The sequence below is a fragment of the Saccopteryx leptura genome, chromosome 1 (genome assembly GCF_036850995.1).
Source record: "Saccopteryx leptura isolate mSacLep1 chromosome 1, mSacLep1_pri_phased_curated, whole genome shotgun sequence".
In the NCBI taxonomy this organism is placed as follows: Eukaryota; Metazoa; Chordata; class Mammalia; order Chiroptera; family Emballonuridae; genus Saccopteryx; species Saccopteryx leptura.
Genome location: NC_089503.1, coordinates 280,790,710 through 280,814,360, shown reverse-complemented (window position 1 = coordinate 280,814,360; position 23,651 = coordinate 280,790,710). Strand labels below are relative to the sequence as shown.

Genomic DNA, 23,651 nt, shown 5'->3' with positions numbered 1-23,651 from the left:
TGGGAGGGATAGAGAAGGGGGAAAGAAAGGGGAAGGGGAGGATTAGAGAAGCAGATGGTCACTTCTCCTGTGTGCCCTGACTGGGAATTAAATCTAGGACATCCACATGCTGAACCAAAACTCTGCCACTGAGCCAACCTTCCAGAGCTCTTTCACAACTATATTAGTTTGACATTTGTATTAGATTTTGCTTCCTAGTCAAGATAATTGAAAATCATTCTTAGTGAATAGAACATTGTAAGAATAAGTAGTGTGCATGAGAGAATAGGAATTCAGGAGCAGGGAAATTGTAATTTGATATTACTTATTATTTGTAGATGAAACTCAATATCCACTAATTTAACTATTTTGATTTATTTTTGTAGTTTATACCTTTTTGTTTTTTAATAATTACAATTAATGCATGCCTGTTTGCTCATACAGTAAATACAAAAATGTAAATAATGGTTTACAGTCCTAGTTTCTATGGATGTTTTGTTAATATTTTGTATATTTCCCTCTGAATGGCACTTTGGCATTGATGTATTAGTTACTTATTGAGGAAATGGACAGAAACCTTAAAGGGGAAGGATTAAAACTGTGCCTCTTATACTGGAAATTTAACATTAAGCATTTAATTGCCTCTTTGTGTCAATTGAAGGCTTGCAATATGCTCAATTGAGCATACAGGGAATAAAGCTTTGTTGAAATAAGTAATGAAAATTATTATGGCTCTTTTAACAGGTATTTGTTTGCTTATGGAAAGGTTGTAAAGTATATAACACTCCGTCAACCAGTCAGAGTTGGTTACAGAGGCATATGCTGACACACAGTGGAGATAAACCTTTCAAGGTAAGTTAAATGTATCTAACTTTGTGTTTTAATTTTAGCGTAAGTTGACAGAATTCTTAACTGGGCAGCTTTTGCCCTTCTAAAAAAGTTTAAAAACCATTTGTTTTAACATTTTAGTAGATGTGTGGAATTTTTAAAAATAGATGGAGGAAAGATGATTTAATCCAATATTAAAATTTGGAGGCCAGAAAAAAAGTATCTGAGTGTACAGATTTGAAAATAATGAACAAATTATTTTTGTGACTTGAATGCATGTTTTTTTTTTAATTAAATTTTTTTTATTTTTTGGTTTTAGTCAAAGAGGAAGGGGAGAGGAGAGAGGGAGAGAGAGAGGGAAAGAGAGAGGAGAGAGAGACAGGAACATCAGTCTGTTTCTGTATGTGCCCTGACTGGGGACTGAACTGGAGATAATGCTCTAATCAAATGAGCTATCTGGCCAGGGCTGAATACATGTCTTTAAAGTTGGTTGGTTGTTAATATCTTGTGCTATGATTTGTTTTCTAACTATGATAGGTTTCACCTTTTTGTTAGCAAACAGTGCTTATTACATGTAAAATGTAATTGCAGAACACGAAGGGACTTGACTCCTTTCACTCAATTTTGAGGTCTTATATTAAGATTAGTTGTAACTACTGTGTCCAAGAGATGCAGTTAGGAAAATCTGTATAAAGAGCAAGTTTTTTAAAAATGTTTTTAGTATTTATCTTTTTTTTTTTTTAAGTATTTTTTATTTTTTATTTTTTTTATACAGGGACAGAGATAGAGTCAGTGAGAGGGATAGACAGGGATAGACAGACAGGACCGAGAGAGATGAGAAGCATCAATCATCAGTTTTTCGTTTTGACACCTTAGTTGTTCATTGATTGCTTTCTCGTATGTGCCTTGACCGCGGGCCTTCAGCAGACTGAGTAACCCCTTTGCTCGAGCCAGTGACCTTGGGTCCAAGCTGGTGAGCTTTTGCTGAAACCAGATGAGCCCACGCTCAAGCTGGTGACCTCAGGGTCTCGAACCTGGGTCCTCGGGATCCCAGTCCGATGCTCTATCCACTGTGCCACCGCCTAGTCAGGCTATTTATCTTCATTAAAAACTGAACAAAATATTTTGGTTTGTAACTATGGAAAGCATATGCCATAGAAACTATAAAAGTTTGTGTTTAAAGAAGTTTAATAGTTGTTAAACCCATAATATTTACTGGTATGTAAATTCTGTGTGAGAAACTTCCCTTAGTTTTTATTAGGAAGGAAATAATTCTTGTGGAGTTATTTAAAAAAAAATCACCTTGTTATTTTTTGAAGATGGTCTTTAATAAGTTTTAAAAAATGTATAAAGAAATAATTTACGTTGAAAATCTTGCTCCCTCTTTTCTTACTCCCTCTCTCCCAAATAACTTATTTGTTTCTAGTGAATTCTTTAGTATTTCTTAATGAAACTACAAGCAGGTAAATATGTAATCTTACTCTTCTTTTGTTCTGACACAGAACTAGTAAACTATATACTGTTTGTACTTTACTTTTTAAAATAAGTCCTTTATTTTAAAACAGTTTAAAATTTATGGAAGTATTAAAAAGATTATAGTTTTCATATACCCTATGCCAAGTTTTCCCCATTTTTAGCATCTTTATTGTGTGTATGTATACCTTACTTTTAAAAAAATATACTTTATATTAGTGATCGTTCCATATTCATTTATAGAGAAGATTCTCTTTTTCTTTTTTTTAATAGCTTCATAGTATTTCTTTGGGTGGCTGCAACAGTTTAATGAAAATTGTATCGACACTGGATTGTTTCTAGTCTTTGCTACTACAAATAGTGCTACAGTGATGAATCTTCAGACATGTCATTTTATACATGTATATTTATATATATATAAATGAAAAATTTTCCAAAATTATATGATTGCTTGAATCAAAGGCTGTATCAGCATTGCTAATTTTGATAAATATTGCCATATTGCTGTCCCAGGGCCTTTGCCCTCATCAGCTTTGTTAAAACGGCTGCCTTCTCCACAGCCTTCCTGACAGGGTGCTGTCAAACTTTTGTATTTTTGTCAATCTAATAGATGAGAAATTCCTTCCTGGGGTAGTTTTAATTTGCTTTTCTTTGATTGTGAGTGATGTTTTGCATCTTTGCATATGTTTAACCATTTGGATTTCTTTCTTTCTCTCTGCCTCTCTCCCTGTCTTTCTTTTTTGAGAGACAGGATGGGAGAGAGATGAGACACATCACGTTGTAGTTGTGGCACCTTAGTTGTTCATTGATTGCTTCGCATATGTTCCTTGACCAGGGGGCTCCAGCCGAGCCAGTGAGCACTTGTTCAAGCCAGAGACCTTGGGCTTCAAGCCAGCGACCCTGGGATCATGTTGGTGAACCCATGCTCAAGCTGTTGAGACTTAGCTCAAGCCGGTAACTGCAGATTTGAACCTAGGACTGCAGCATCCCAGGTTGATGCTCTGTCCACTGCACCATCACCAGTCAGGCTGAGGTAACTACCAAATTATTACCAGCCACACATTAGACATAAATTTAGAAAACCTGTCCCAGGTCACACACTGCTAGTAAATACAGAGCCAGCATATATAGTATAAATATAGGAAGAACTAGGGTGTTAAAATGATAGGACCCATGTGCCAACAGAGCTCAATGAGACCATGTATTTTTTTTTTTTTTTAAAAAGACAATGAGAAACAATGAACAATTGAAGTGATGCAACTACTAGTTGATGCTTATCTCTCTCATCACTGTCTTTCTCGCCCTTCCTGTCTCTCTCAAATAAAAGTTACCTCATAGAGTTCTGCTGTATGTATCCAATAATGTAAGAGGTTATTGTTGAAATGAAAGAATCATTTACTTTCTGATCATATGTATTTTTATATATTTTTCTTTAAGGCAGCAATTTTGTTGGTTGAATATTACTATTATGTGCAGGTTAATTTCAAAGCCCATAAACTAGGTTTCCCCTCAGATCCTCTTTTTAGAAACTGTAGATTATTCCCACTGGAGAGGGGGAAAGAAATTGTTTTTAAAAGACAAAAATTAAAGGGTGTGATGTAGCAAGGCATTACTCTGTAAGTCATAGGAATCATTTTAATCAAGAAAACACTTATTGATATCTTCAGTACGTGGCAATGTGCTAGGCATTTTGGAAGCAAGGTGTGTAAGAAAGGCAGGCCTGTGCTCTTCAGGGAACTATATTCTTTTTTTTTTTTTTTTGTATTTTTCTGAAGCTGGAAACGGGGAGAGACAGTCAGACAGACTCCCGCATGCGCCCGACCGGGATCCACCTGGCACGCCCACCAGGGGCGAAGCTCTGCCCACCAGGGGGCGATGCTCTGCCGCGACCAGAGCCACTCTAGCGCCTGGGGCAGAGGCCAAGGAGCCATCCCCAGTGCCCGGGCCATCTTTGCTCCAATGGAGCCTTGGCTGCGGGAGGGGAAGAGAGAGACAGAGAGGAAGAAGGGGTGGGGGTGGAGAAGCAAATGGGCACTTCTCCTATGTGCCCTGGCCGGGAATCGAACCCGGGTCCCCCGCACGCCAGGCCGACGCTCTACCGCTGTGCCAACCGGCCAGGGCCGGGAACTATATTCTTTAGGTTTATAGAAATCTAAGAGTAGATTCAAGTAATGAAGTATTTTAATAGTGAGCTATGAAGTGATCTCTGGAAATGTGGATTAGAGATCAATTAAATGTACAGTTGGCCTTTGAAAAACACAGGGGTTGATACCCTTGTGCAGTTGCAAAGTCTGTAAACGGTCAACTCCCTCAAAACTTAACTATTAATACATTCAGTCTTCGCTTTCCCTGGGGAATTGGTTCCAGAACCCCCAAGGCTACCAGAGCCCGCGGATGCCCCAGTTCCTTATATAAATAAGTTGACGTAGGACAGTGCTTACAGTTAGCCTGGCCCCTCTGCATCCACCTTTGCATCCGCATCAACATTTGTAGATTTCCAGCTGCAGACCCAAAATACTGCTTTTGATCTGCAGTTGGTTGAATCCATGGATGCAAAACACACAGATACAATGGGCCAACTATATTTATTGAAAAAAATTGTGTAAGTGGACCCCCCAGTTCAAGCCGTTGTTCAAGGGTCACTTTAAAATATCAAACAAGCTGGGAAAGAATAATAGAAGTTGAGACAGGAGGTGATAGATAAGGTTATAATGTTTGAGGCAAGTCTCTTATTTTTTTGAAAAAAATTTTTAGTTGTTACATAATATATAACAGAATGTCTAAAGTACACTTAAGAGTTTAACAGTTCAACTGGGGGGCTCAAGCCAGTGATCTTGGGCTTCAAGTTAGCGACCTTGGGATCATGTTGATGATCTCACACTCAAACTGAAGAGCCAGCACTCAAGCCAGTGATCACGGGGTTTCGAACCAGGGACCTCAGTGATATGGGTCAACTTTTCTACTGTTGTCACCACCTGTCAGGCCGGTACTTTCTTGATAGATTTATTTTGTGTCCAATTTTCCTCAGTGTAATTAAGAACAATATAATCAATGAACACACTTTTTTTTCTTTTTTAAGAGGAAAGATAGTCCCAGTCCCCCATTTTCCCCGACCAGGATCCACCTGGCAACCTTGTCTGGAGCCAATGCTCAGACCAATCTACCTGTCCTCGGTGCCTGGGGCCAACGCTCAAACCAATAGAGCCACTGGTAATGGGAAGGGAGGAGAGAGAGAAGGGGAGAGAAGCAGCTGGTCACTTTTAGTGTGTGCCCTGACTGGGAATTAAACTCTGGACGGCCATATGCTGGGCCGATACTCTATTCACTTAGCCACGGCCAGGGCCTGGACACACTTTATAAACTTCTTTCGTGAGCTAATATAACTTCCTAGGAGCTATTTTGCTAGGTCAAAGTGTGTGTGAGTGTAAGCTTGCTTTTGATAGGTGTGTTAAATTCTCCTTTGAGAAAAACATACCAGTTTATAGTCTAACCAGTAGTGTATAATGTAGTGCTCGTTTTTCCACAACCTTCCTGAAGCATGGCATTAATTTGTTTTATCTTTGCCAATCTCCTAGATAATTAAAAAAATTACTATCAAGATGTGAATATCTTTTTTTTTTTGTGGCAGAGATAGAGAGGGACAGAGAGGGACAGACACAGGAAGGGAGAGGGATGAGAAACATCAGTTCTTCGTTGCGGCTCCTTAGTTGTTTATTGGTTGATTTCTCATATGTGCCTTGATGGGGAGGATCTACAGTAGACCGAGTGACTCCTTGCTCGAGCCAGCGACTTTGGGCTCAAGCTGGTGACCTTGGGTTTCGAACCTGGATCTTCCCAATCCCAGTTCGATGCTTTATCCACTGCGCCACCACCTGGTCTGGCGAGATGTGAATGTCGTGACATATTTTGCCTATTTGTGTTTTTCTCTAAATTGCTTATTCATTTGCCTCTTTTTCTATTTTTTTCTTTTGGATTTATAAAAATGATATTAAATGTAACATTTGCTAAATATAATAGATACGTTGGCTGGCTTATCAATTTTTTAAAGCTTTTGTTCTGTAATCTAGAAGTTTCTGTATATTGACATTAGCATACATTTCTATATATATACTATATAGCCACATACAATATAAATACATTTTTTCCTATATTAATTTTGTACTTTTAGAATAAATTTTTTTGAATGTATTCATTTTATAAAGTAGAAATTACATCATTTCTGTGCTGTGATAGTTGATTTTACTGAACGGACAATTTCCTTGACATTTTATGGTGGTGTTTTCTGAAATGTAGATTTTTTTAACTTTAATTTTGAAATAATTTCAGCTTGCATTAAAGATGCAAGAATTTTTCTATATTTTCTCTCTCACATGTAGGTATAAAGAACTGCCATACACTCTTAACTTAGAGTCACCAGTATTGCCATGTTTGTTCTATCTGTCTATCCATTTATCATACATCTCTTTGTCTTCCTCTATTTATTGTCCCGTCTCTCCACCTTTCTCTTTACCCACCTGTACACACACATGCATGTGCACACACAGCCACAGAGCCCTTAGGCGGAGCAGTGACCCTAAATACTAAATTGAGCATGTATTTCCTAAGAACAAGGACATTCTTTTACATAAACCTTAGTACAATTGTCAACATCCAGAAATTTAATATTGATGCTGTTACCTATTTAAATTTTACAAATTATTCCAATAATGCCCTTTATAAAGCAGGTTTCTCCCCCCTCTTTAGATTCCAGTTGAGGATCATACATTGCACTTATTTATTTTTAAGATTTTATTTATTGATTTTAGAGAGCAGAGAGAGAGAGAAGGCGGAGAAGGGAGGGCAGGAATCATCAACTTGTAGCTGCTTCCTGTATGTACCTTGACTGGACAGGAGTGGGGTTTTGAACCAGCAACCTCAACATTTCACGTCAGTGCTATATCCACTGCACCACCACATGTCAGGTGTGCATTATTTTTGTACTGATCAGATTTAGTTTATGCATTATTTACAGATAATAGAACAAATTTTTCATTGAATTTCTTAGGGGACACTTGGTGACAATTTGTTTCATCGTATGAAGTTACTTAGCATCACTTGGTTGAGGTGGAATTTGCTGGGTTCTCTACTGTAAACTTATTTTTTTCTTTACAATTTTTGGAGAGGATAACTATGAACTTAGATAAATATGTGTTTCCCATTAGAACTACAGTGTCCGTAAAGTCATGGTGCACTTTTGACCGGTCACAGGAAAGCAACAAAAGACAATAGAAATGTGAAATCTGCACCAAATAAAAGGAAAACTCTCCCAGTTTCTGTAGGATGATATGGCAGCATGTGCGCATGCGCAGATGATGACGTAACCCCGTGTATACAGCGGAGCAGCCCACGGCCATGCCAGTCGAGATGTGGATGGTACAGAGGAAAGTTCAGTATGTTCTGTGGCTCACTAAATTCAAATCCATGACCAAAGTGCTTCGTGAATATCGCCGCGTTTATAATGAAGTACCACCACATAGGAATAACATTACTCGGTGGGATAAGCAGTTGAAGGAAACTGGCAGTTTGGTGGAGAAACCTCGTTCTGGTAGGCCATCAGTCAGTGACGAGTCTGTAGAGGCTATACGAGATAGCTACCTAAGGAGCCCTAAAAAATCTGTGCGTGAGCCCACATCGAACTGCACTGAATAGGTATGAAACTGGGAGAGTTTTCTTTTTATTTGGTGCGGATTTCACATTTCTATCGTCTTTTGTTGCTTTCCTGTGACCGGTCAAAAGTGCACCATGACTTTACGGACACACTGTAGTTTTAGTCTTCATTGATGATTCTTGCCTGGATTAATTACTACTATTTTGATTACAAATGTGTATTTTTCTGTCTGTCTAAATTTATTAGTTGACATTCTATTTAAAGAGCTTTCTATTCTTTGTTCTATCAACTCTTTGGCTTATAATCCATCAATATCATTATTTTTGATGCTTACATAATACAGATTTTTACATATTTATCAACTTTTTGCTCATGTGGCTTCTATGACAACTGTTTAAAGATTTGAATGGTGAGGGTTTCTATTAGAGTGTTGATAATAACAAAGGCTAGAAACTGGAAGTCAGTAAGTCCTGTTTAACTTAATATGGGAAATGAAAGCCGTGGATGAATGATTTAGGTATAAGCCTAGCTTTATGGTCCCTAAATTTATTTGTCTTATGCTTGATGATAAGATGATAAGTAGTGTCATGAAAATAACTGATCAAGTTCGCTCATTATGAAATTTTAGTTTTCTAAAATTGAACAATACTCTTAAAATGCAAATAATTTTTTATTTGCCAAAGGTTTTGTACTATTTATCTCGACAATTAAAGTGCACAGATTATTTGTAGATAACAGCCCCCTGCCCCCACCCAGTGCTCATTTTGTCATGTGCCTGCACCTCTGCTCTGTGTGTGCATTTAGAGTTTGAGGGAGAGCGTTGCTGTTACTTTGATAAACATAGTAAAACATTTTAATTATTAAATGTTTGGAAAACATTACATGTGTTTATAGTACTAGGATTTGGGGATTCTTTAAACTATTCTCTTGGTTTTTTTCTTTTTGTAACTGTGATTTTGCTTCTTGTTAGTCGTCTGATACTAAGCTTTATCATGGCTAAATTGTTTCAACCCAGCATTGCTCACAAGTATTTTACTTCACTGAAAAAAAATAAATATGCAACATGTATGATTGTTTTGATTTTCTTTTTCTTTATTTCCAATGTGGCAGTTTGGATAAGTTTGTATGTATATGTTTGAAATTGTGTGGCTATATTTTTCAGATAAGCTCACTCTTTTCCCACAGGTTTCCCCTCTGTTCTGATATTTCTGTTTATTTGAACATTTTATTTATAATTATTTGGTTATCTTGGGTTAATTTATTATAACTTTTCCTCAGCAACTAGTCTTCTATAGCCCAGTATGGTGTGTTCCTTTTATAATATATATTTGAATAACTTCCTTTTTTTTGGATATTTTTCCAAAGTTAGAAGTGGAGAAGCAGTCAGACAGACTCCCGCATGTGCCTGACCGGGATACACCCGACATGTCCACCAGGGGGCGATGCTCTGCCCATCTGGGGCATTGCTCTTTTGCAACTGGAGCCATTCTAGCGCCTGAGGCGGAGGCCATGGAGCATCCCGTGCCACTGGGCCAACCGTCCTCCAATGGAGCCATGGCTGCGGGAGGGGAAGAGAGAGACAGAGAGGAAGGAGAGGGGGAGGGGTGGAGAAGCAGATGGGTGCTTCTTCTGTGTGCCCTGGCTGGGAATCGAACCCGGGACTGCCATACTTCGGGCCGACGCTCTACTGCTGAGATAACTGGCCAGGGCTGAATAACTTTTCATTGTGTAGATTAGTGCTTGAAAACCTCAGACTTTAAAACAATATTTTTATATTGATTTTTTGAAGAATAGGGAGAGAGAGAAAGAAACATGCATTTTCTGGTTGAGTTTTGTATGTGCCCTGACTGGGGATCAAACCCATAGCCTTGTTGTATTGGAATGATGCTCTAACAAATGAGCTACCCAGAGTTTTTTGCAAGTGAAACAGCTGATCTTTTTAGGTATTTTGGAACTGAGAACCTAGCCCAAAAGGTTGATAAAGAGAAAAGAAGTTTTATCAAACTCGACTTAAGCTATTGTCTCTTCACTAAAAAGGTGGATTATGGTTGTGCATATAGGCAAATTCTGATAGTTTGTTATAGGACATGGTGTGTGATGCTGATATTATTACATCAGTCACTCTGATGGGTGATGAAATGAAATAATTTTTTCAGTTCCTTTATGATCTGTTTCATAATGTAGTTGATACTGCTAATTTTAAAATCTTTTACTTTTTTCTGCTTTATTGAGGCATAACTGACAAAATTATAAGACACTTAAAGTACATTGTGTTTTAATTTAACACCTAATCACCTTACACACACAACACACACACATTCTAGTGATAATCTTTTGATTTTTATCAGACATTCTGTATAATAATACAAAGCTTTAAACACCTATTTTGTTATCTTTAATTCTTGTTTGTTATTTTGTATGTCTGTATTTGTGTTTGAAGCTTCCATGTTGCCTAGACTTGACAGCCAATTTTTAGGAGGCTTCCACTCGCCACAGATGATACAAGTTGAGGATATAAATAAGAGTAAAAGCTGCAACGATCATCGTGATACTGAAAAACAATAAATAATACCGGCCCCCCAAAAGAAAAACTAATTGGTCACTGTGGGAGTATGTTAGGGATCTCATTATTCAGAAAACCAGTAAGAATCAAAGAGGTACTTCCTTTAACTATTTTAACTTCCTGAACTAACTTTGTTAGTTCACCTAGTCGTATAATAGCTGCTAATAAACATTTTTCTGGTAAATGTGGTTTCTGATGTGGTGTTTTTTTGAGAGGGAGAAAAGGATAGAGAAATAAAGGTCTGTGCTATATTTACTGTGTGCATGAGCAGGTGGGATTTTTACTAACACCTTCTCTAGGCTTCCTTGATACCACACTTGCCTGTTATTTTTCATGTCCACCCCTACACCCTCCACAAACTCATTGGCTGCTGCTTCTAGTTTGCATTGCTGGCCTCTGTTCTACACAACTTATAAATGTAGGAGAACAGTCCTTAGAAAGTTCTCATCCTAGGTGTTCTCATCTATTTCTTTGATTTTAAATACTAATTATATATATTCTGATTACTCTTAGATGTTTATTTTTAGCCCTAACTTTCCTTCTTGCATTCTAGAATAGAATAGTCACCTTGAAGGTATAATAGAGCCTTTTGAATGTAACATCTACAAAAACTTGAGGTTTTTATTTCAAACATGGTTCCTGAGATTCAGTAAATAGTAAGTATTTTACTCTGGTTTTCAGAGCCTTGCATTATTCTTGATTTCTTTTTTTTAAGTGAGAAGAGGGGAGATAGATTCTCTCATGTGCCCTAACTGGGATCCACCTGACAAACCCCGTCTGGGGCAGATGCTCAAATCAACTGAGTCATCCTCAGCACCCAGGACCAACATTCAAACCAACTGAGCCACTGTGGGAGGAGAAGAGAGAGAGAAAGAGGAGGTGGGAAGGGTGGAGAAGCAGATGGTTGCTTCTCATGTGTGCCCTGACTGGGGATTGAACCTGTGATGTCTGTACGTCGGGACAGGGCCCTAGATTCCTTTCTTAACTCCTATACTCCCCCTAAGTGCATGTCAACTTGACCTGCAGTATATTTTGAATATGACTGCTACTTATCACTCTACTCATTTTCTGTGGTGGTTATGTCACTACTGTTTGAAATTTTTGGTAACTCCTCTCTCCAAATTAAACATTTTAAAATATTTTTATTTTATTGAGAGGTGGGGAGGCAGAGAGACAGACTTTTGCATGCACCCTAAGATCCACCCGGCATGTCCCGTACAGCAGCGGTCCCCAACCTTTTTTGGGCCACGGACTGGTTTAATGTCAGAAAATATTTTCACGGACCTGCCTTTAGGGTGGGACGGATAAATGCACAAAATAAAATTGTGCAATCAGCGTAAAAACTGGTATTTTTAAATATAATTGTTGAACTTACGATATTTATTGGGCTAAGTTAAAGGAGGAACGAGCATGTCCTCATTATTCAGGCTGTATTTAAATTTGTTATTCTGACATTTCATGTCTGACATCAATATGTAATATGATAGGTTCAGGCTCGCTACCAATCATGAACCTACAGCAATAAAAATAAACATGAATCCACTGTATACTTGTATGCAACTTAATTAGAAGCGTCCTCTTAACATCGCACCAAAAACATAACATGAGTAACATCCTCTCTGCCTCCACTTTCCAGTCGCTATGGTAACGTTTAAACATGCCTTAAAAATAAGATACAACACAAAAACAAATATAAAGTGTGTGAAAAATACAACTCACCATTGTTATGACTATTGTAAGTTAAGGGTTATTTATTATAATATTTATATAGAATGAGAGATAGTAGCCTATCTCTAAACAACCATAACGCTAAATCAGTGGGAGCCCTGAGCTTGTTTCTCTGCAACGAGACGGTCCCATCTAGGGGTAATAGGAGACAATGACACCAGAAGAGTGTTGCTTATGTCCAGTCTATTCCGTAATTTTGTTTTGGTTGCTGTCACTGTAGAGAATCCCGCTTCGCACAAATAGGATGTAGGAAATGGCAACAGGGTTTTTAGTGCTTTTGTGGCAATCTCGGGGTATTCTGCCATGACTTTAATCCAGAACCCCAGTGGAGTTGTAGTCTCGAACATATTTTTAAGGCCTCCGTCATTTGTGATCTCCAGTAGTTGATCCTCTTCTTGCATAGACACGCTGGATTCACCTGGTTTGTTGATAAATGAATTGCAGATCCATTCCTTGGCAATTTGTGAGTCTTTTTGGTTGAGAAGTAGCGTTCAGACTCTTTTAAAAGCAAATATAGGTTCTCGTGCACCAGCTGGGACAATGAAGGCTTGGGCTCAGTCTCTTCCAAAATTTCTGTGAATGTTTGAAACATGTCAAATACACCCCTGTTCACGCGTCGTCCCCACAAATCCAGTTTGGCTTTAAATGCAGCTACTTTTATCTGCCAACTTGAAGACAGCTGTCATTTTCCCCTGAAGTGACCGATTGAGTTCACTGAGGAGGTTAAATATGTCGCACAAGTAAGCGAGTTTTGTGACCCATTCCTTGTCACTGAAATGTGCTGCTAGCGGTGACTTTTTTTCTGAGAGAAATCTCTGCAGCGGCTCTCGTAATTCAAACACTGGCCAGGGACCTTCCTCGGGATAACCATCTTATTTCTGTGTATAAGAGGAGGCGTCTGTGCTCTGCGTTCATTTCCTCACAAAGCTGCTTGAACAGGCGCGAGGGAAGGACGTTTGCATTGATGTGGTTAATAACTTTAATGACATCATTCAATACGCTGTTGAGTTCCAGTGGTATATTTCGGCTAGCCAGCATTTTCCTGTGAATGACACAATGCGTAGACTCGCATTCAGGTGCAACCTCCTTAATCTGAGTAGTTAAACCAGACATCCTTCCGGTCATGGCAGCAGCTCCATCTGTGCATATGCCGACACAAAAAGACCATTTCAGTTTTCCTGATATATAGTCATCTAGCGATTTAAATAGTTCTGCGGCTGTGGTTTTGGTTGGCAATGTAGTGCACATAACATATCCTCATGCACATCCTCTTGATAGAGATAACGCACGAAAACAAGTAGCATTGCCTTGTTGTCAATATCTATAGATTCGTCAACCTGGAGAGTGTACCATGGTGATTTATTAATTCTTTCTAACAATTGTGATTCGATGTCCTCTGCTATTTCCTCAATGCGCAGTGTGACGGTGTGAGCTGAAAGAGGTATCTGTGCTATCTTTTTAACTGTAGCCTCTCCTAGAAGTTCACGACAAATGTCTTTAGTAGCTGGAAGGATCAATTCTTCACCAATGGTGAATGGCTTCTTAGCCTTAGCAATACGATTAGCCACCAAGTATGATGTTCTCAGTGCACTCGCATTTATTGATGTAGTGGCCACCAGTAATTGTTTCTGTCCTTCTTGTTCATGCTTTTTTCTTTCGAAATACTCAGAAGGCTTGTCTTTTAAAGTAGGGGGCTTGGTCTCCAAGTGGCGAAGCAGTTTTGAAGGCTTCATTGCCTCATTACTTAGTTGGTTGCCACATATTATGCAGAGCGGCCTTGGTGTGCAAGAATCACCAGTTGTGATAAATCTATACTTCAAGTAGGACTCTTGGTATTGTCTGTTAAATGAAGCCTTCTTTTTCTTTGAGGTCGTAGATTCTTCTTCTGTCTCCTCACTGGCCCTTTTCCATTTTGCAAAAAAACTTTCGATGGAATTTTTTCACTCATTTGGCTAGTTTATGGGTTTAATTTTAGCGGCAACGTATCACGTGACTGAGACAAGCGTCAGGAGTGAGTCTTGGATGTAACAGAGAATCTGGTCATTTTTTAAAAATAAAACATCGTTCAGACTTAAATATAAATAAAACAGAAATAATGTAAGTTATTTATTCTTTCTCTGCGGACCATTACCAGTTCACGGCCCGGGAGTTGGCAGTCACTGCCGTACAGGGCAACCAGCTAGTTTGGTGCCATCTTCAGTGCCCAGGGCCAACTTCCTCAAGCCATTCAAGCCATGGCTGTGGGAGAAGAGAGAAGTAGAGAGACAGGGGGGAGGAGTAGAGAAGCAGATGGTTGCTTTTCCTGTGTGCCCTGACCTAGAATCAAACTCGGGACTTCCACATTCTGGGCTGACGCTCTACCACTGAGCCAACTGGCCACATTTCTTATCATGATGCATAGTTAAATCCTTAAGACTGACTTGTTCTCTCATTTGGTGCCTTACTATGCCTTCATAGGAAATTGTCTTCTAGTCATACTATACCCCTGGTGGTTCTCAGATGGATCACAGTTTACCCTCATTGTGGTTTTGTATAGGCTGTGCTTTCCGCCTAGACTTCAAAAGCTTTTTATTTTGGAAACTTTAGGTTTATGGATAAGTTGCAGAGCTAGCACCGAGAGTCCTCCTGTACCTTCAGCCAGTGTCTTTCCCTTGATGTTATCATCTGATGTTTCTGTAATGCATTTGTCAAAACTGAGAAACCAACATTTTTACCTGAAATTCTCATTTTCCTTCAGAGAACCCGTTAATAAATACTACTGTATATGCTATGAAACTTTTTCTGCTTTATGTTTCCATAGCCCTTGTAGATTTTTGTAGCACTCCTCAGTCTTACTATCATACTAGCAAACACAGTCTCAGTGTTGCTTCATTTGTATAAATCTGTTTGGGGAGAAAACCTAGTAATTCTGTGTTTCAGGTTTTAGAGCAGCTACTTCACCATAATGATAGACAATATAGAGTGTTTCAGGGGATTTTGGAGATAAACAGTTAAAACTGTTAGTGTCCAAAAACCAGGTTTTTCCCCCTAATTTTCAAAACAGTGCTTATTTATTAGAATACCATGTGAGGTCGCTTATGTTCAGGGTCATTGTTGTATGTGTGGGTGAAAACATGAATATTTGGACACTAAAATTATGCTCAGTACCATGAAATACTCATGTTAATAGGAATGAAGATACTAAGGCCACCAAGAGGACCTCTTTTCTGTGGTACACACTAATGAGTAGAATATTGATTAGATGATACTTAAAATTCTTTTTTCCTGTAGGGTAAAAGGATTTGTATTTAAGTGAAATATGTGTGATTGTGATTCTATTTATTTTTAATAAAAGTACCTTTTCTCACTATACATTTATATTATATATTTCTGTTTCTAGATTTATGAGTCTTAATTGAATGATCAAAATCAAAACAATTTTCTATTAGAATTCTCATTATTGATTTTATTTTCAGAGCATTGAGTCATTGATTTAGTCATTAATATAAACTTGTAATATTTACTCTCAGTTTTAGCTGCTACCTGGGCATATTCTTTGTAGTCTTGAAGGATCTCAGAAGAAAATGAATCCACCCAACCTGTTGATACACTTACAGTTATGATAACGTTGGTAGAATTATACTACATGATCCCTCTGAATTCAAATCTGATCTAAATTGTTATTGTCATCTCTGCCTTTTAATTATAGTCAGGTAGCTGTTCTAAAATTTGAAATGTGTTTTTTTCTTTTTTTTTTCTTTTCCAAGTGAGAGGAGGGGAGATAGACTCCCACATGCACACTGACTGGGTGGAGGGTCTGTGCTCTACCCATCTGCGGCCATGCTTGCAACCAAGCTATTTTTTGCACCTGAGATGGAGAGGCCTGGGACTTCAATGCCTGGGGCGGATGTGCTCGAATTAATTGAGCCATGGCTGCAGGAGAGGAAGAAAGAGAGTTAGAAGGGAGGGTGGGTAAGGTAGATAAACAGATGCTTGCTTCTCTGTGACTTGACCAGGAATCGAACCTGGAAACATCCACATGCTGGCCAGTGGTCTACCACTAGCCAAACGGCCAGGGCTGTGTTTAGATTTTATAACATTTGAAATTTCAGAAGTAGATTGACATAGCAAAGTTCCAAACATACTTAAAAGTTTTTCAGTAGTTAAGTATTGCATTAAAAATTAAAATGGTTGCCTGGCCTGTGGTGGTGCAGTGGATAAACCTTCGGCCTGGAATGCCAAGGTTGCCGGTTCGAAACCCTGGGCTTCCCTGGTCAAGGCACATATAGCAAGCAAGCAATGAACAACTAACATGAAGCAACTATGAATTGGTACTTCCCATTCCATGCTCCCTTTAAAAAAAAAATTAAAATGGGTATTAAGAAAATACAAATTAACTGATGCTTATACAACATTGTGAATATACTAAATACCATTTTCACAGTATGATATATGAATTTCATCTCAATAAATAATAATTTAAGTAACATTAAAAATTTGGTTTTGTAGTTACAATACTTTTGCTTAAAGTGCTAAGTAACAATACGTGGCTCTTGGCTCCTATAGTGGACATTTTCTCTTAATGGCAATATGGTAATCTTATAGAATATGGAAACTTGAAAATGCATTATTCATTCTTAGTACTCAAAATATGTGTGTTAGTTTTTAAATTCTAAGAATTTAGTAACCATTAGATGCTAAACTTCTCATGGTCAGAGTCTATAGCTGAACTTTTTTTTTTTTTTTTTTTAGCGATAGGGACAAATAGAAAGGGAGAGAGATGAAAAGCATCTACTTGTAGTTGTGTCACTGTAGTTCATTGATTGCTTCTCATACGTGCCTTGACTGGCGGGCTCCAGCTGAGCCAGTGACCCCTTGCTGAAGTCAGTGATCTTGGGTTTCAAGCCAGTGACCTTTGGGCTCAAGCCAGGGACCATGGGGTCATGTCTGTGATCCCATGCTCAAGTGTGACCCCGTGCTCATGCTGGATGAGTCCATTCTCAAGCTGGTGACTTTGGGATTTTGAACCTGGGTCCTCAGCTTCTCAGATTGATGCTCTGTCTACTGCGCCACCACCTGATCAGGCTATAGCTGAATATTCTTGATACGGGCTATTTGAGGACCACACTATTGATGAGGTTCTTGTGAGAAGTAAGTGAAACATTAACTTTAAAGTACTAGATATGGTTAATTGCCTCTTGAAAGAGGATCTTTTTGCCTCTTTAGCACTTTTTACCTTATCCCTTTTGAATGTCTGTTTATATATACATGTCTTGCTGACCACATGCAAGCACTATCATGGTGAGAACTGTGTCTCAGGCATACTTATAAAATATTGCATAGTACTGGTCGTAGAGTAGATAATTATTTGAACTAAAATCTTGAGCCTGATCTTTGGTGCCGCAGTGTATAAAGCATTGACTTGGAACACTGAGGTCACTGGTTCGGGGCCCTAGGCTTGACCAGTCAAGGCACATAAGGAGAAGCAACTACTGTGAATTGATGCCCCCCCCACCCCCTTTCTCTCTCCTCTATCTAAAAATCAATAAATAAAATATAAAAAAATATCTTGAATCATTCCTCTGCCTCTTAACTTAGTGTATACCATAGAATAGGCTAAGATTTTTTTATCTAATGGCACTTAGCACTTAGCAGTACCATTAGAGCCCATAAAATTGTCTTTTATATATCAAAGTAAAAAGAATAATTATTAATGGCATTATATAAAGAACTTGCTATGAAGTATTTCAACCAGCATTGGTTTTATCAGATTCTATAAGCGGTACATTTAGATTGCTGATATATTTAGAAATACACTTATGATTTACAAGATGCTTTTGGATATTAAAATATATTCCTGGCTTCAAAATGCATGGAAAGGATGAGTTGGGATAAGTATCTAGATACGCAGTGAAAGTGTGGATCTCCTCAAAGGAGGATAAGCTCCTTTTCATTTAGGAATAAACTTAGGCTTTCTAGTAATACCATAGTTGTATTGTGTTTTTAGAACTTTAAAGAGGTAGAGGTGCCTGTTGAAAGAAAAATGCTGGAAGCTTGTAGATTTTTTCTTTTGTGGCATTGTCTAGTTAAAGTGTAATATAAATTGAACCACCTTGGAATAAGCAGACATGTAATTGTTGTTAAACATAACAAATTTTCATGGTTGGAATTTGGTTGTCAAGTCAGAAACTAAGTAAAGTGGATCAATTACTAATAGAAAAGACTAATCTTGCTGTGGATTTTGCTGTTTGGGGATTATTTTGGAAAATGGTGGGTTTTTATTGTTGCTGTTGTTTAATTTTTGGTATTTCTATTTATTGACTGTAAAATTTATCATCCGAGGAAAGATAATACATGACTGTTTGGTAGCAAGAGAAACGTAATCTAAGACTTTGGTGACCCATCCACTCCAAACAAAATCAGAACCAAACAAATCCTATCTGACAGCAGACCTTTGGAGCAGTAGTTGATGAAATGAAGGAGGGTGGGGCTCAGACTGGCTCCTGCAGTCCCTGGGCTGTGGAGAGGCTGTCCTTAGATGATTCCAAATTGAAGAGGCTGTGTCCTGCCCCTCAGCTTCGGACATCCTTCCTGGAGGGGCTGCCCCTGGCAGGAGGGGTATGAAGAAATGGATTCAGTGGTCAGAGTGAGGGGTCTCCTACGTCCACCCTCCCAACATGACTATGTGCCTGTGCACGAGACACAGGAGCTAGTGTTTGTTTTAATTAACAGTCATTTGTGGGAAGACCCGAAAATACTATTTCCTAAGACCTAACGAGAAGTCGCACACTTATACTGTAGCTATAATTTTTGTGATGTCCAAGCGTACTTCAGTCATTGTCAGAAAAGTAGATCCGCCAGATTGACATGGGTAGTTAAACTTTATTTTTTGTTTACTCAATCTTGCAAGTACAGAGGCTAAAGAGGCAGTATTTAGTGGAACTTAAAGAGGTTGCATAAGTCCAACTCTGAGCCTAAGTCTTTTCTGAGATTCTAGATCTAATATTTTAAAAGTTAGTATTGCTCTATTTCTATCTTATCTGTTATAACAGGGAAACTGCTAGAGGTTTGAATTAGCATAATATTATAAGGTAAAAACAAATTTTAAAATCCAGGAATCCAGGTAATTGTCAGGATATCTAATTCTTTGATGAAAACAACTTTTTCTGGGAAGAATATTCAGTTTTTGTCTTTTTTGTGTAGTTGGGAAGAGCAGTAAACTGAGGTGTCACAGAACTTGAGTTTCATTTCCCAGTCCACCACTGCCTAATGTATATTATGTTAGGCAGCTTATAAAATGAAAGAGTTCTTAGTTTCAGGAGTTATTAGTTCTATAGAATTGCTGATTTACTTCTGAAAGTGTGAAATATTCACTCATTCATATTAAGCTTGTTCCTGCACAGCATCCCTCACATCTCTTTTTCTTTTCATTTAGTGTGTTGTTGGTGGCTGCAATGCCAGCTTTGCTTCTCAGGGAGGGCTAGCTCGTCATGTACCCACACACTTCAGTCAGCAGAACTCCTCAAAAGTTTCTAGCCAGCCAAAGGCCAAAGAAGAATCTCCATCTAAAGCTGGAATAAACAAAAGGAGGAAATTAAAGAACAAAAGACGACGCTCATTACGTAAGTTGTTTTACTGAAAATTGGTGTGCGTTAACAATGCTTCTGTTTATATCTTGGGCATTCATGCAGAATAAATTTTTACTGTTCAACTCTGCTTACCTTTTATTTGTTGTTGTTGTTAACAGTCATAAACATACAGGATACCTCTGGGACAATGTGAGAATTCTATGACATAAGTTTTATCTCTAGTATCTAAGGGAGTGTGAGTATTCATGGCCTTAGAATACAAACTGTAGAATTAGATTTTGGGCTACTTTAATTCTGTTCTAAATTAATGAATTTAAAACACGGCAGTGTGGGTGTTTCTAACAGTATTTTAGAAAAATTGAACATATTAAAGGTAAAGATCAAGTAAAAGCCAAGTAACCTATCTGTTCCAAAACTATATATTTGCAGCCTGTGTTTCAACACTTAACTTTTTTTTTTTTTTTTACAGAGAGAGAGGGATAGATAGGGACAGACAGACAGGAACGGAGAGAGATGAGAAGCATCAATCATTAATTTTTTGACACCTTAGTTGTTCATTGATTACTTTCTCATATGTGCCTTGACTGTGGGCCTTCAGCAGACTGAGTAACCCCGTGCTTGAGCCAGTGACCTTGGGTCCAGGCAGGTGAGCTTTTGCTCAAACCAGATGAGCCTGCGTTCAAGCTGGCGACCTCGGGGTCTTGAACCTGGGTCCTCCGCATCCCAGTCTGACGCTCTATCCATTGTGCCACCGCCTGGTCAGACAACACTTAACAGTCTTTTGGAACACATATACAGAGTTATTATTATTTACTCAATTACCAGATTATGAGGTGTATCCACGATAATTAGGACAGAGCACAATTAGATGATAATGCTTGTAAATGTTGGGAGCAGGAATTGACTTTGACTCCCCAGAGCCTAGCACTGTGCCTGGTTCTTAGTGTCAGCTGGCTAAGTAAAAATACCTTGAATGAAGAAATATGGTTGAAAATAAAAAAAAGTATGATTGAGTGGAGCTGTCATTGTGAAGGGAGGCCATTGCGAGGGTGAAGAAGAAAGAAGAAAAGATTGCACCTTACCTTTTTTCATGGGGTTTGAGTAAAGAGTAGAAGGGACTCCAGACACTGAGCCAGGTTATACAGCAGCAGCTTTCTTGCAACATTGACTTTTTTTTTGTTATTACACAGCTACAGTGGACAAGTGAACAAGTCCCACCTGAAAAATAAACTTTCCTAAACTCTTAAGTTTCTTATTGTTGAAATGAAGTATATTTTTCAAAGTTGGCTGCTGAATTTAGGTTGTGGATCCATTTACCTTTTGATTATGAAGCTCATCACTTACAAAACTGCTTGAGTACCCACTTCTGCCATGTGTACGCAGTTTATACGGTAATACTGCTAATGTACATTATAAAACAGCATACCCACTTCTGCCATGTGTACGCATTATATATGGTAATTCTGCTAATGTACATTATAAAACAGCATACCCTCTTCTGCCATGTGTACGCATTATATACAGTAATACTGCTAATGTACATTATAAAACAGCATACCCACTTCTGCCATGTGTATGCGGTATATACGGTAATACTGCTAATGTACATTATAAAACAGCATACCCACTTCTGCCATGTGTATGCAGTATATACGGTAATACTGCTAATGTACATTATAAAACATTTAGCATACCCACTTCTGCCATGTGTACGCAGTATATATGGTAATACTGCTAATGTACATTATAAAACAGTTACCAAGATGGACTGTTGAAAAACGTCGAGATGAAAAGTTACATGGTTTTCTTTTCTTACTCTAATGGATCATGACACTCACCTGCTTCGGAGACCATTGTTCAAGTTTAGTATTCTTGATACTTGAACAGTGGACCAAACATGGTTAAGATCTGAGTAGAATAGAATCTGAAGTTTGAGTGCTCCTTTCGTTACTGTTAATTTAATTCCAGTGATGCGCGTGTGTATGAATAGTGAATGGGGAGTGGTAGGGCTGAATGATTTAGAGAGGTTAGTTATTCTTTCTCGAAGTGATGATCCTTGAAGAAAGCGTGCTCGAGAGCATGGAGAAAGCACACCTTCCCCAGCAGCCACAGGTCTGATAGGAAGGGCATCTGTTTCTCAGCATTAGGTAAAGTCATGAATATTTTTCTTCCATAAATATTAAATACTTTTTCTTACTGTTTTCCCATTATCATTGCATTCTTTGACTTAGGGGTTCTGCTAGTTTATTACTAGTTGATATTTTGCTTATTGCCTTCACTAGAGAAAAATTCCAGTGATAACAGAAGAATATCTAGGTTGTTTTGCATAGGCCAGTTTGTGAAATCATCCCCCCACAAAGCTTGGGTGGATTTATAAGTGTTCTGATAACTCCATGAATGGTGGAGGAAGATCCACTCTTATGTAGTAGCAAATCAGAATAGTGTGATAAATCAACTACATGGAATTCAAGAATATTGTATAACAGGAAATCAATCCATTTCTTCTATTGTCAGTAAGATGTAATTTTTAATTACAGATCTTATAAAATTGCATGTATAAGTAAGCACCACAGTTGTAAAATAATAAATTTATTTTTCTTTTTTTGAGCCATGTTCTAATTAATAAAAATGCCATGATTTATGAAATATTAGTGAGATGAAAATTAAAATTTGAAAAATGTTCTTAACAGTGTTAGTAAATCTTTAATGTATAACTTTGTTGTGATCACACTAAAAGATTGCTTACCTTAGGTTTGTGAGCTTATTATTTTTAACAAAACAATATAACCTTGTTAATATAAACTGCCTGATGACCTAATAAAGGATTTTTTACATCAGCATTTTATTTAAGCATAATCTATAGATGTTTTATCTCCATTTAACAAATAAAGAAGTAGTCTAAGGTAGATTTAAGCAGTTTACCCAAAATTACATAGCTGAAAACTGGAAGAACTGATTGAGAAAGAATTTTATGTCCTCATTGGCATTCAATAATATATTTATAAATTTTCTTAGATTGGTTTTAGAAGAGTTATTTATAATCAAAATTCTTGTCAAAAACCTCAAACAGTATTATCACCTTTATCAAATTTGGAAAATTTTTGATTACACAGGAATAATAGAGAATGTTCATGGCGTGCATTCCATATGCTTGATGGGTGAATGAGATTGCAATGTGGTGCACAGATGGAGATGGTCATCAGATTGTTGGCCATGCAGAGTGGTGCTCAGGAGACTTGTTGGAATAAAATATAAAATTACATGAGAAAGATAGTAGATAAAATGTGGAATGATGAGGTATGAAGTTAGTACCTCACACACATCAAGGGGCTGAATTAACCCACATTCACTTGTTAATTAGAATTTTGTTTATGTACATCTTTATCTTGTCAGCTAGACAGTATGTTTTGAAAGCAAAGAAAATCTTGGATTTTAACACTAGATTGGTACTTTGTAGTGGTTTCAATCTTTCTTATTTATTACGTATTTTTGTAGAAAATGAACTGAATGATGTTTGGCAGAATTACTGTGTATGTAAATATCCTTAAACATTTTGTGTTGATTTTAGCACGCCCACATGACTTCTTCGATGCGCAGACACTGGATGCGATACGACACCGAGCCATATGCTTTAACCTCTCCGCTCACATAGAAAGTTTAGGAAAGGGGCACAGTGTTGTTTTTCACAGTACTGTAAGTATTTTATTCTATATTTTCAAATATATAGGTTTGCAAGAATGTGTACTTTGACTTTTATATTTCTAAATTGCTCAAAAATACAAAAAAATACATTTTAACAATAAAACGCAAAACATTTTTCTTCATCAGTTATTTTAAAACTTACTTATATTATTGTTTATAAAGC

At 37.8% G+C, this 23,651-nt stretch overlaps 1 protein-coding gene across 2 annotated transcripts in view; it reads left to right on the top strand.

The window, feature by feature from the left end:
• AEBP2 (AE binding protein 2) overlaps positions 1-23,651 on the top strand; it is a 74,248-nt gene that overhangs the window by 36,214 nt on the left and 14,383 nt on the right. For both annotated transcript variants that reach the window (XM_066354902.1, XM_066354894.1), the window contains 3 exons: positions 724-831; positions 19,633-19,819; positions 23,355-23,479. In XM_066354902.1, the coding sequence (XP_066210999.1) occupies positions 724-831; positions 19,633-19,819; positions 23,355-23,479 (420 nt within the window). The remainder of the gene's footprint in view (positions 1-723; positions 832-19,632; positions 19,820-23,354; positions 23,480-23,651) is intronic.